At 46.9% G+C, this 14,195-nt stretch overlaps 1 protein-coding gene across 3 annotated transcripts in view; it reads right to left on the bottom strand.

Annotated features, from left to right (window-relative positions):
- The window catches only part of FAM184B (family with sequence similarity 184 member B), a 184,637-nt gene that overhangs the window by 64,791 nt on the left and 105,651 nt on the right, over positions 1 to 14,195 (bottom strand). For all 3 annotated transcript variants that reach the window (XM_045474438.1, XM_045474440.1, XM_045474439.1), the window contains 2 exons: positions 13,509 to 13,648; positions 12,774 to 12,980 (listed from right to left, as the gene is read on the bottom strand). In XM_045474438.1, coding sequence (XP_045330394.1) covers positions 12,774 to 12,980; positions 13,509 to 13,648 — 347 coding nt within the window. The remainder of the gene's footprint in view (positions 1 to 12,773; positions 12,981 to 13,508; positions 13,649 to 14,195) is intronic.

Here is a 14,195-nt window from a genome sequence, read left to right as displayed (position 1 = left end):
GCGGCTGATTCACAAGTAATTTAACTTCTCGGCTTGCCAAAACATTTAGCACTCATAAAAGGATGCTTTAAAAAATCCATACTTCCAACAAGTTAACATTCTTTTTTATTTATTTGTTCATATTTGAGAGAGAGAGAGAGAGAGAGAATATGCATGAGTGGGGGAGGGGCAGAGAGAGACAGAGACAAGAGGCAATTCGAAGCAGACTCCAGGTTCTGTGCTGTCAGCACTGAGCCCGATGTGGGGCTTGAACTCCCAAGCTGTGAGATCATGACCTGAGTCAAAGTACGACCCTTAACCAACTGAGCCACCCAGGCGACCCATGAAGTTAACATTCTGAATGTCCAGCATCCAATTAAAAATTACTAATAGAGGGGCGCCTGGGTGGCGCAGTCGGTTAAGCGTCCGACTTCAGCCAGGTCACGATCTCGCGGTCCGTGAGTTCGAGCCCCGCGTCCGGCTCTGGGCTCATGGCTCAGAGCCTGGAGCCTGTTTCCCATTCTGTGTCTCCCTCTCTCTCTGCCCCTCCCCCATTCATGCTCTGTCTCACTCTGTCCCAAAAATAAATAAACGTTGAAAAAAATAAAATTTAAAAAAAAAAATAAAATAAAAATTACTAATAGAGGCTGCAGGGGCCAGAAATGTAAAAGCTGGGGGGCGGCACACAGAGTCAGTAAGACGGACACAAGGGCAAAAGCCGGCCACCTTGCTGTGCCAGCCCTGCTGCCCTGAGGAGCTGTGCTGGAAGGCAGGCAAGCAGGTACCTCCTCCAAGTCTGTGTGAAGTCCCCAGAGCCTGGAAGGTGACTACCATGTGTGATTGCGGGCGCCTTGGAGCTGTGGCTTCATCCCACCCAACCCCATCGTCCCTCTGTCTCGAGGCTCCATCTGGCCAGGAGCTGGGTGTCTCTATTTGCATTCAATTTAAGTTCACCCAACTACAGAGCAGGCCCACACTGTGTCCAGGGCCGTACCCTGTCCTGTTCACTGGCACAGTGCTTTAAGACATAGGTGATAAATAAATATTTGTTCAAATATTACTCTCTACCACATAGCACTATATTGAGTTCGACTATTTATTTAAATATAACCTGTCCTAAAGAACAATGCATTTGTTAGTGCAAAATACCTACTGGGCACCAACTAGATTGAGGGGTTCAGTCCCCGGGCCCACCAAGTTCACATTCTAGGAGATGGACTACAATCAAGCAAAGCAATCACAGTGGCTCTAAAAGCCAACTGGGGCCAGTGTGTGAGCTCAGGGGATGGAGGGACTGGGCTGGGCACTGGGCTAGTTTGTGAGGGGAGGTCCTCTAAGTGGGGATTCTCAGGAGGGGGGGTCCCCAGGAGGCCCAGAAGCACGGAGATGGGGAAGATCACTTCAGGGGAGGTGGCCAGCAAAGGAGGGGGTGACACACAGGCCTGGTGGGGGGGGGCTCCCCAGGGTCAGGCAGAGTGAGAAGCATGTGCCCTGGAAGCTAGAAGTCCAAACATGGCCAGGCAGGATGCAGTGAATATACATAGTCATTGCTCAGTCTCCTGGGGAAAGAACAACAGCCAGCAGCCAGGTGCACAGGAGCTCAGCTGGGTGACAGATGTGCTGGGAGGAGGGAGGAAGGAGGACACTTTGGTTTGGGGCATGAGCAAGTGGGAGAAGGGGGCCACCTGCTAACGGGGAGTCAGGGGGACTATCTCTGTGGATTTGTGCACCTTTGTCCCAAGGTGTTTCCTTCATTTTCACAGTGGAAAGCAGACGTCTACAAAGGCTTCTGCAGGTGCTGTGCTGCCATGCTCCCTTCGGGCTGACTGTCCTGTGACAGTCGCAGAACTCTGTTCCCTCAGTAACGCTGCAGCTGCCCCCAAGCCACCCCCTCAGCCTGCCACCCTGCAGTCAGCACTCCGGCTGTGGTCCGGCTGAGGAGTGTGGCGTGAACAGGGTGAGCTCATCTTCAGTTTTCTCTCGTGGAACCGAAATGCCTGACTTTGAGAGTGTGGCTCGGGCCATCACCTACAATCAAAAAAAACCCCACTTCCTTGCAGGAAAACTTCAGGGTTATTTTCGGTAAAAGAATTTCCCAAAGATACATTTTCATTAGCCCTGAATGAATGTGCTCCTCTGTCTGTGGGGCCAGACATGATGGGGCATGTAGGCAGGTGTTCTGGTTGTAGATGGATTTGGGTTGAACTGTCTGATCCTATGCCACCTGGGTTCTTCAGTTCAAGTGGAGAGGCTAGCCTTGGCCAACCTGAGCAAGAGGGAACCTGTCGGGAGGCAGGCTTTTGGGGCTCCCAGCTGGGGCCAGGCCTCAGAATGGCCTTGGGTGGTTGCCTGGAGGGAAAACCCGCTATGAGACCCTTGGTCCTGGAGTCACTGGCAAGGGGTTCACTTCCCTGAGAGAGTGTCCAGGGGAGTATGGGAAGACCTCAAGGCTGCCCCAAGCTGATGTGGAGGAAGGAGACACTGACTTTTGGGGTTTCCAGATGGGCTGACTGCCACACTATTCTTCCTCTATAGCTATACTCTGATAATGGGAATGAGGGCAGAGGTCATCCTCAAGCCGGAAATTGGGGGGAGTAGGTGGGGAGGGGAACGTGTGTCTCACATCAGTGGAGCACACCAGCCCACCGGCAGAGCCAGCCAATCCATCCTGGGCTGGAAACCCGGTCAGGTTCCCTCTAGAGGGTGGGGAGTGGTGTTGGGTGGGATGAAGCCTAGGATGAGGACACTAGTAAGACAGGGCCTTTTTCCTTTTAATGTTTATTTATTTGTTTTGACAGAGAGAGAGAGAAAGAACATGAGCATGGCAGGGTAGAGAGAGAGTGAGAGAGAAACCCAAGCAGGCACTACACTGCCAGCTGGGGCTGGATCTCACGAATAGGAAGATCATGACCTGAGCTGAAACCAAGAGTCGAATGTTCAACCAACTAAGCCACCCAGGCACCGCAAGACAGGGCCTTTTTGATTTAAGTTTTGAGCAAGTCCAATGTCAATACCAACCATCCCAGTAAGCCCATCCCTACTGATTTCGACCAGCATACACCAAATTGGTCAAATGCACTTGACACACAGAAACAGGCATCTCCTGAGGACTCCCCATTTCCAACCAGAGTTTTGATCACTACAGGGTTCTCATCCATCCTTAGGGGTAAATTCAGCAAACAGCATGTTTTTAGTTGTCATGTGTCCTCATTGTTGCCTGCAGGGAAGAATACCACGATGGTGTGACTTTCCACACAGTTTGTCCTCTATTTCCCCGTTGTGTCTGGCCAGACTGAGCGGCTGTAGCTCTGTCCAGGCCTCAACGTACTCCCTCTGGTTTGGGCACATGTCTGGGGCTGCACTTGCTAGCCACACTTCTGTAGACCCACTATCTGCTGACACACCAGATTTAAGAAGATCCAGGGTCTCATAACAACACCCAAAATATCCAGGATATGATTAAGAATACTCATCATACCAAGGACCAGGAAAATGTCATCTTGTACAAGTCAGACAATCCAAAGATGCCCAACACCAAAATGACATAGGTGTTGGGATTACCTGATGTATTGTAAAGTAGCCATCATGAAAATGCGTCAACTGGCAATCACAAACATGCTTGAAACAAAAGTACAATAATAGGTCTCAGCGAAGAAACAAAAGATACAAAGAAGAACTATCTTGAAAATTTAGAACTGAAAAAAATACAAGAACTGAAATTTTAAAAATACCATAAATAGGCTCAATAGCAGAAAGGAGAGGAATCTAGAAGAGAGTCATAAATTTGAAGACAGAGTAACAGAAATTACTTTATCTGAACAAGAGAGATAAAATGACTGAAAAAAAAGGAAAAAAAGAACAGAACCTGTGAAAATGTAGCAAAAACTCTAACATTTGCCGAATTGGAATCCAAGAATGAGAAAAGAAAAAAAGTGGGAATGAAAAAGTATTTCAAGAAAAAATGGATGATAATCTCCCAAATTTGCCAAAAGATATAAACCTAAAGATTCAAGAAACTGAGAAAAACCCAAACAGGATAAACCCAAAGAAATTCACACGAAGACACATGTTCCAGACTAAATTGTGTCCTCTCCCATATTCACATATTGCAGTCCTAAACCTCTGTGAATTTGTGGAGGTAGTACTTGGGCAGGTAATTAGGTGGAGATTAGGTCATGAAGGTAGGACCTTTATGATGGAATTAGCACCGTTATAAAAAGACTTCAGAGGGGCGCCTGGGTGGCTCAGTTGGTTAAGCATCTGACTTTGGCTCAGGTCAGGATCTCATGGTTCCTGAGTTCCAGCCCCGCATCAGGCTCTGTGCTAACAGCTCAGAGCCTGAAGCCTGCTTCAGATTCTTTGTCTCCCTCTCTCTCCCTCTCCCCCACTCACACTCTGTCTCTCTCTCTGTCTCTCAAAAATAAAATAAACATTAAAAACATAAATAATTATTTAAAATTATTTAAAGTTCATATAAATCCTGAAACTCATGTCATCTCCCATTCTGGGAGGTGACCCCCAATCCACCCCAGCTCCTTTTCTATGCCCTTCAGGGTGGGCGTGTGCAGGGACATCACCCCTTTGAAAATGTTGCCTACAAGGCAAATGCTCCCAGGAAGCCAGGCATGTTGCTGATGAAGCTCTCCGGCTCATGGACATCAGCCTGCCTCTGACCCCACTGGTCGGCCTGTTCTTGTGAGGCTGGAGCACCTCTCCTTAGCCTGGAGAAGCTCAGCTGATGACTTCTCCATGCTCAGGGACTGGGTTCCCTCTGGAACTTGCTCTCAGCCCCCTCTGCATCTCATGCCCCTGTCCAGGGAGACCTGGCTCTCTGGCAAGGTGTTCTTTAAATTGTGTCCTTCTTGTGACACCGAGTGACAAAGCAGATTTCTCAATGTTTGGTTTTCTTCTTCACACATTATGAGTAAATCTTTTAGCTCAGACACTTTCTGAAGGATTTATTCCTCTCCCTCCTTATATTGAAAGCTTCTTTCATAAATTCAAACTTTCTGTCAAATGCTGTCAAAGATTTATCCATACACTTCATTTCCATGGAAAACTCTTCCAGCTTGCAGTCTATCTCGTTTAAGGCATGGTATCTTTTGCTCCCTCTGAAGACAACTCCCCAGAAGATGAAGGCTCCTCAAATGAAGTGCCATCAAGATACCAGGCTGAAGTTGGTCCCGGGCCAGAGGTCTGACTGTGGGGACTGCAGTCTGAGTGGTTTCAAGCACTCGTCAGGCCTCAGCCTCGAGCCACAGCTGAGTGACATTTGGGAGCAAGCTTCCAGCAGAGAGAGGAACCTCTACCTTCGCAGACAGCCTCTATCCTGGCTCCTCCACTAAAAGACAGATGTTCTGGGGACTCATTTTCCCTGCACTAAGCTCTCAGTCAGCCAGACATGCAGGGGAATCTTGGGCCCTATGCTGAGTTGGCTGGAATTCCTGGTTTGTCGAGTGTCTGGAAGACTCATTCACCCTTTGCTGAGCTGGGGTGGCAGGGCTCCCAGTTGGTGAGGTGCCCAGGCAACTCCTTTGTCCTGTGGTGAGCTGGGTCAGAGGGCTCCCACTTTGGAGGGTTTGCATTCAGCCAGTGGTCCAAGGGACTCATTTGTCCTGTGCTGAGCGGGTTTGGAGAATTCCTGGTCGGCCAGGTATCCATGGGCCTCATTTTCCCTGTGTTGAGCCAAGTCAAAAGTCTCCCAGTCATGTAGGTATTCAGGCCCTGAACTGAGCCAGGGAGTCAGAAGGCTCCCAAACAGGAGTGTCTGTGAGACTCACTTGTTCTGTGCCGAACTAGGTCAGTGTGCTCATGGTTGTCCCAGGGTTCCAGGGACTCATTTGCCCTCCTCTAATTGGTAGGAGAGCTTCTGGTCCTCAGTGTGTTTGGCAAACTTGTTTGCACTGTGCTGAACTGAGTGAGATGGAGGGCTCCCACTTGGTCAGATGTCTGGGGAATTCATTTGCCCCATTCCAAGTGGGTCAGAGTACTCCTGGTCCAAGAGCACCTAGTCAACCTACTGTCCCGGGGACTCCTTTGCCCTGTGCTAAGGTGGTTCAGAGAAATCCCCACAAGCCAGGGGGCAGTAGGGACATGATTGCCTTGTGCTAATGTGGGTCAGAAAGCTTGTAGTTGGTTAAGTGTCTGGGGGATTCGTTCACACTGTGCTGATGAGGGTCTGTTGGCTCTTGGTCGAAGGGCTCCTGGCTGGGCCAGCTGGAAGACCTGATTGTTCTGTGTTCTGTTGAGTAGGAGGGCTCCCGGTTGGCCCAGTATTCAGGCAACTTGTTTGCCCCATGCTGAGCTTGGTCAGAAGGTTTGTGGTATGTGGGTCTTCAGTGACCCCACTATCTTGGGGACCGGTTAGCCATATGCTGAGTTGGTTCAGAGAATTCCATTGGCTGGGAATCCAGGGGCCTTGCTTGCCTTGTGCTGACCTGGATTAAAGGGCTTGCCATCAACCAGGTTTCCAGGGGATTAGTCTGCCCTGTGCTGAACTGGGTCGGTGGGCTCCCAGTGGGCCCAGCATCTGCGGGACTCCACTGTCTGTGCTAAGTTAGTTCAGAGGATTCTCTATTAGCCAGGGATCTGGGGGACTCATTTGTCTTGAGCTGACCTGGGTCAGAAAGCTTGTGGTCAGATGGAGGTCCGGGGAATTAGTTCACCCTGTGATGCACTGAGTTGGGGGGCTCCTCTCCCGGATGGCCTGGTGTTTGGTGGACTCAGTTGCCCTGTGCTCTGTCGAGTTGGAGGGCTCCTGGTTGGCCCAGTGTTCAGGCAATTTGTTTGCCCCATGCTAAGCTGGGTCAGGGGCCTTTTGGTACAATGGTGCCCAGTGGTTCCACTGTCCTGGGAACTCATTAGCCCTATGTGGAGTTGGTTCAGAGAATTCCCTAGAAGACGAGGGTCCAGGAGACTTCTTTGCTTTGTGCTGATCTGGGTCAAAGGGCTTGCCATCAGCCAAGTGTCCAGAGTATTTGTTTACCCTGTGCTGAACTGGGTCAGTGGGTTCCAGGTCAGCCTCATGTCTAGGAGACTCTACTGCCTTGTGCTACACTGGTTCAGAGAATTACCCATTGGTCAATGGACTGGGGGACGCCTTTGCCTTGTGCTTATCTGAGTCAGAAAGCTAGTGGTTGGCTGAATGTCTAGGGGATGAGTTCACCCTTCAATTAGTTGGTTCGGATGGCTCCTGGTTGGCCTGGTGTCTGGTAGACTCAATTGCCCTGTGCTCTGCTGGTTGGAGAACTCCCAGTTGGCCCAGCGTCCAAGCAACTTTTTGACACATGCTGAGCTGAGTCAGAGGGCTTTGGGTGCAAGGACGCACAGTAGGACTACTGTCCCTGGGAATGATTAGTTCTGTGCTAAGTTGGTTAGGAGAACCCATTGGCCAGGGATCTGGCTGACTGGTTCACCTTGGGCTAATCTGGGTCAGAAAGTATTGGTCAGCCAGATGTCCGGAGGGTTAGTTCACCCTGTGATAAGCTAGGTCCCAGGGCTCCTGGATGGCCTGGTGTCTGGCAGACTCAATTGCCCTGTGCTCTTCTGGGTTGAGAGCTCCCAGCTGGAAGGCTCCCAGATGGCCCAGCGTCCAGGCAAATCATCTGTACCATGCTGAGCTGGGTCAGAGGGCTTGCGGTATGTGGGTGCCCAGTGGGCACACTGTCCTAGGGACTCGTTAGCCTTATGCTGAGTTGATTGGGAGAATTCCTTGTTGGCTGGGTGTCCAGGGGAATTGCTTGCCTTCTACTGATCTAGGTCAAAGGGCTTGCCATCAGCCAGGTATCCAGGGGATTAGTTTGCTCTGTGCTAAACTGGGTCGGTGGGTTCCTGGTGGGCCCAGTGTCTGGGGTACTCCATTGCCCCATGCTAAGTTGGTTCAGAGAATTCCATATTGGCCCGGGGGTCTGGGAAACTTTATTGCCTTGTGCTGATGAAGGTCAGTTGGCTCCTGGTGGCAGGGCTTCTGGTTGGCCCAGCTGGAAGACTCGATTGCCCTGTAGTCTTGATTGAGAGAGCTCCCAACTAGAGGGTTCCTGGTCAGCCTAGAGTCCTGGAGACTTGTTGGCTCCATGATGAGTTGGGTTAGAGAAGTCCTCACAAGCCATCTTTCTGGGAGAGTCTCTTATCCTGCACTGTGGTCTGGTGTGCTCGCACTTGGTCATGTATCTAGAGGACTAGTTTGTGCTGACCCTTGACAGAAGACTCCATGTCAGTAGAATGTCCAGGGTACCCTCAGGACATGCCCCCAGCTTCCTCATGCTGAGCCAGGTTATGACCCCAGAGCACTGGAGAGGCTCTGCCTGGCTGGGTAAGGGTCTGTTGTACTCTGATTCTCACAACCCCCTACCCTTCTGCCAAATGGGCCAGAGTAACTGGGTGTTCTGGCCAGCCCTGCAGTGGGGCCTGGGTCCAGGTGGGGCCCAGTGCTGGTATAAGGACTCATGCAACCCCAGAGGGGCAGAAGGGTAGAAGCAAACATGAAGGTGGAGTGCAGAGCGTGGGTGAGAGGCTGGGATGGGATCAGTGGGAGGTGGAGAACCCTGAAGCGTACCTGAATAGGAGGAGCTGTGACCCAGGAGCCCTCTCTCCAGTGCAGCCTTGGGTCAGTGCTGGGCCTTTCCAACAATCAGGGTTCATCCCAACACCTCCTGAGGGCACCACTGTGCCCCAGCCAATCACCAGGGGGCTCTCAGCTTGGTCTTGCTCATGCAGCCAATCACCAGGCAGCTCAACTAGCCAATCATAGATGGCTCTCGCCGTGGCCCACCTGCTGTCATCACCTGGCCTCCATGTTTTTAAAGGAAAATATGTTAACTAGCTTGGAGAAGAAACATTACTGTTTTTGGAATCTATCTATAAAGTTCATGGTGCGGCAACAACAGTCAACCAGTACAAAGTGAAAAATGTCAGCAATCACAATAACACCAGTATTAATCAATACATGAGGTATTAGACCCCATGAAGGGTCACACTTCAGTAGTAAAGCTAAAGTGGCACCAGCCCAAATGCTACTCTACACTCATCCTAACCAAGTTTAAAAATAAATCTCAAAAGTGGTACCTTTTAACACAATAAAAAGAATAAGTCTGGAAAAGATGAAGCTGAGTCACAAGTAATTTAACCGCTTGCCAAAACAAAATGCACTCCTAAAAGGGTGATAACAAAATGCAATCTTTCAATAAGTTAACACTCTTAATGTCCAACATCCCAATAAAACATTACTAAATATCCACAGAAGCACGAAAATGGGACTTGTAACCAGGAGAAAAATCAATCATAGGAAAAAAAAATCCAAAATAACAGATGAGAATGCTAAAAGAGCAATTACAATCATGCCGAAGAATTTAAAGGAAGACATAAGGATAATGAGGAGAAAGGGAAACCATAATGGAAGACCAAATGGAACTTCAAGAGCTGAAAAATATGATATTGTAAATGAAAAAATATACCAAATAGGCTTTAAAAAAATTGCATAATATACAAAAACAAAATGAGTGTACCTAAAAGATACAGCTATAAAAGCTATCCAAACTGAAGCACAGAGAGACAAGGAGACCAAAAATAAATGAACAGAAAATAAATAAATAAATAAATAAATAAATAAATAAATAAATGAACAAAGCTTCAGTGACTTGTGGGACAATATTGGAAGGAGGGTGAAGCAGAAGAGATAATGGCATTAAAATTTCCAAACTGGAAAAAACTATAAACCCACAGGTCCAGGACATTCCATGAATCCCAAGCAGAAAAACATACATATAAAATATCATACATGGCAAAGCATAATCAAGGTGTGGAAACCAGTGACAAAGAGAAACTCTTAAAAGCAGTCAGAGAACAAAAAGACATATTATGAATAGGGGGAATATGATAAGGGGGACTGCCAAGGTTTCTTGCATTTGAAGAAAATGCAAACCAAAAAATGTCAAATGACATTTTTAAAGTTCTGAAAGAAAAAAAAAAAAAAAAACTGTAAACTTAGCATTCTGTATCCAGCAAAAATAAAGGCAAAAAAAAGACATTTTCAGACATACAAAAACAGAATTTGCCGTGCGTGGACTTACACCACAAGAAATGCTTCAGGTCAAAGCAACAAAGACTGTAGAAATGGGAAATGGGAAAGAATAAGTATAATATTATAATTTAAAAATAAAATATACAAGGAATATTTTTTTCTTATTGAAAACTTTCCTCTAAAAAATAATGGACTTTTGGGGCCCCTGAGTGGCTCAGTCTGTTGAGCGTCCACTCTTCATTTTGGCTCAGGTCATGATCTCACAGTTCATGAGTTCCAGCCCCTGTCCAGCTCTGTGCTGACAGCAAGGAGCCTACTTGAGATTCTCTCTCTTTTCTTCTCTTTCTGCCCCTCCCTGGTTCATGTGTTCTTTCTCTCTCTCTCTCAAACTAAATAAATAAACTTCAAAAACATAATTGACTTTTTAAGGAAATATAAAAGCAATGTACTGTCTCGTTTGTAACATGTCTAAATTAGAATGTATGACAACAATTACACAAAGGTCAGGAAGGGATAAATGGAAATACATTGTTGTAAGGTTTGTACAGCGAAGTTATATATGTGAAATAAAATAACATTTGGCAGCAGACAGGGATAAATTAAAGACGTATGTTGTAAATCCTAGAGCAACCACTAGAGCAGCCCCCAACCCCTGAAGAAAAAAAGGAAAAATAGCTAATGAGCCATTAGTGGAGATAAAAGAGGGAATACTAAAATAAATTCAATGAATCAAAAATAAACAGAAAAAGAAGTAAAAAAGAAAAAGAGAACAGATGTGACAAATACAAAAACAGCAAGATAGTAGACTTAGTGATAATTATATTCAATGTAAATGGTCTAAATGCCCCTCAAAAAAAAGGGGGTGGGATAAAAAGCATAACGCCCCTCTCCCAAACCAGAAGAGAAACACAATTTATTTCTATGTGATTCATTTCCCAATTGGATTCATGCCCCCTGATTAAAGCCAAAATGGGATTTGTGCAGTCAGTCAGGCTTCTCTGACAGGTTACCAGGGCAACCTGTAGCTCTGGGAGCTATGGTTCCTTCCACTAACTGTGACTCTGGATAGAAAGAGCAGTCAGCTATTTGTCTGAGGATCGGGTTTGCGTGACCACCAGCAGCTCATGGGGAGGAAAATGCTTTCCAAACAGCTGCCTCCTGCCCAGCGCAGGGGTGGGAACCAGGGGTTCTGGACTTGGGCTATCAGATTTTTAAAAATTTTTTTTAAAGTTTTATTTTTTGAGAGAGTGAGAGAGTGAGCCAGCAGGGAAGGGGCAGAGGGAGAGAGGAAGGGAGAGAATAGCAAGCGGGCTCCACGCTGGGTGCAAGCCTGATGCGGGGCTCGATCTCACGGCTGTGAGATCTGAGCCAAAATCATGAGTCGGTCACTTAACCGACTGAGCCAGGTGACCCTCGAGCTATCAGGTTCTAATACTAGCTCTAGCACTCACTGTCTGTGTGAGTTGACACGCAACATCTTTGAGCCTTAATTTTCTCATCTCTAAAATATGAATACCAATTTTGTCATCTTGTTGGGAAGATTCACTGTGTTTCTGAGACTGAAGTGCCTTATAAGTGTGGTGGTCATACACAATAAATTAAAAATTAAAAAGAAAGTATAGCAGGCACTAACCAATATTAACATGCATTGTGTCAGCCGGTGCTCAGGGTAATTCAGCATAGCCACTGTTTATCCAACTTTTACTACATGCTGTGCACTGAACTAAGAGTTTTTATTTAATACCATCAGGGACCCATAACAAGCCTTCAAAGTGTTTGCCCTTATTTTAGAAATCATGTCTCAGAGAGGTTAAGTGACCTGGCCATGGTCATACAGCTAGTGGAAGTGTTAGGACTTCTTAGACCAGGACTAGTTTGGATCTTTCATGAGTTCATTTATTTACCCAACACACACATTTATTGAGTACCTACTACTCGTAACTGCCACACAACACTGCAATCGTCAGTGCTATCTGATAGTCTTTCAGCAAAAACTCAAAGCTGATAATGCAGGCTCTTGCATTATAAAGAGAGTAAGTTCATGATATTATTGATTTACACTTCATTCTTTTCCTAAAATGTCACAGACGTGAGTTGCTCTTCCCAGTAAACAGGAAGAGATGAAGCCTTGCATTTCTTCTCAGCAGAAAGCTGCCTCCTTCCGTAGAAAGTCGGAAAAGTACCCAGAGGCTGGGAATCTTCTCTCACGTTGGCAAGCCACTGATTAATTACCTTCATCTACCTGTTACGCCCCAGGCACATACTAAGCTTTGTTTCTTTTCACACAGATTACCTCATTTAATCCTCGCAGCTACTCTAGGAGGTGCTGTTATGGTCATCTGCTTTATAAATGAGGAACCTAAGGCACACAAGATTTCCCTCTGAGGGGCCCAAGTTCAATAACTCACTGTGCTCACAAAGCTCCTAGCAGAGCTGGGATTTGAATCCAGGCAAGTCTGCTAGGGCCTCAGTGCTTGCTTCATGTTATTTCTCTCTGTCTTTGCTGAGGAGAGTTGAATTTCCTCAGTTAAATGTTCAGAGGACACAATTCTACGTCGTGTCAACGATTCTAGGCCCTGACCGGCTCACAGTCTAAGGAATGTCCCCGTCTCCTCTAAAAGACTCTGAACTGCCTTGGGCAGAGAAATAACTTAGATGTATACACAGCAGGAGCTCAGTAAATGTCCAAGGAAGGAAAGAAGAAATACAAGAGAAAAGGAGGGAGGTAGAGGAAAGGAAAAAGAATCGGAACAGAGTCTATGAAAGGGGGTCTCACCTTCTGCAGCTTCCTCCTCTCGGCCTCCACCGAAGAGCGAACCGATTTGATTTCTATGGCGTGCTTCTTTACCAAGTCTTCCAGGCGCTTCACTAGCTGGTCTTTGAGATGTTTCTTCTCCTCTTCTGTCTGATGTTTGATTTTACGAAGGTCTTCTTCATATTGCTTCTTCATATATTCCGTCTCAATACTTGCCTCTTTCCTGGTCTATAAAAAAGAAAAAGGGCCTTGTAAACCTGCCAGCGTGGGGTGAGGAGCAGGGAATTACCATTTCTCTTGGGTACAACATTTACACACTGATTTTACAGCATGTAGCACAAGGTGCCATGAAGTTCACGAGACTATATATCTGATATTCGTAAGAGACCACTTTATCCACCTGAATCAGCAAAGGGCCCTTTGGAATAGTGTACCTATGGTCACAGGAGGAGATACTCCAGCCCACTATAGCAGTGTCTAAAGAATGCTTTGTTTGTTTTGACTGGGAACAGACAGTGGGAATCCCATGCAAGTTTCCCAGGAGCCGTCGATAGAAGTTCTGCTATATTCTTAGTCTCCTAATTTCAAATGCAAGAAGTTAGCTGGAACTTCACACCCATGCATTGACCCCTGAAACCATGGGACCTGCTTCTTCCAAGTGGCTCTGTCATAGTTACGAGACTGGCCTCTGCCTGAAGCTCATTCCAGCAAAGCCTCCTGTGACTTCTCCATTCCCAGGGCTGGGTGAGACACTACCTGTGTCTCTGGGCCTCCTTTGGTACATGGACACTCCTTGGGAAAGTTCGGGTCCTGCTGAGGATGGAGACTGCGGCCTTCCAGGTCATTCGCCTTCCCTAGGACTTCATTCTCTGCAACTAGCTCTGTCTTCATTTCATCTGCAAGCATAAGTTTCAACATCATTTGAAATGCCCTTGGCCTTGGCCTCATGTCCAAGGTCTTTTGCGGTCGGGTACCCATTCTGTTGTTTGACTATTCTACCCAAACTCTCGGATGGACTCCCCTGCTCTGTGGCCTTCTGGCCCCTCAAGCATAGTCAAGGTGGTGATTGTTGTCTTTGCTCAAGCAGCATCCCGAATGCTAGCTTCTTAAACAAGTCATTGTCAAAGCTTTTTGATTGTGCTTTCCATAGGTTAAAAAAAAAAAAAATTGAACACATTCCTGGATAGATATACATTCAAAATATTTAAATGTAAAAGATAAAACAAAAAACAAATATAACTAGAAATGCTCACCGTTTTCTTCCCATATTCTCAGAGGTATCCAAGCCCTACTTTTGAAAACATTGCACTAAAGCCTCCACACACTTGTGGCTCCAGTTCGAACCTCCTCCTCCACACCCTTCCAGCCCATGGTGACCTCTTTTCAGGACGCTTCACTTCCCTACAGCCTGGGCCACCGCATGATACCAAAGCATGCTCTGGG

This window comes from Leopardus geoffroyi, chromosome B1 (assembly GCF_018350155.1).
Source record: "Leopardus geoffroyi isolate Oge1 chromosome B1, O.geoffroyi_Oge1_pat1.0, whole genome shotgun sequence".
NCBI classification, from domain to species: domain Eukaryota; kingdom Metazoa; phylum Chordata; class Mammalia; order Carnivora; family Felidae; genus Leopardus; species Leopardus geoffroyi.
Note: the sequence above shows the minus strand (reverse complement) of the source record. Positions and strands in the feature narration are given on the sequence as shown.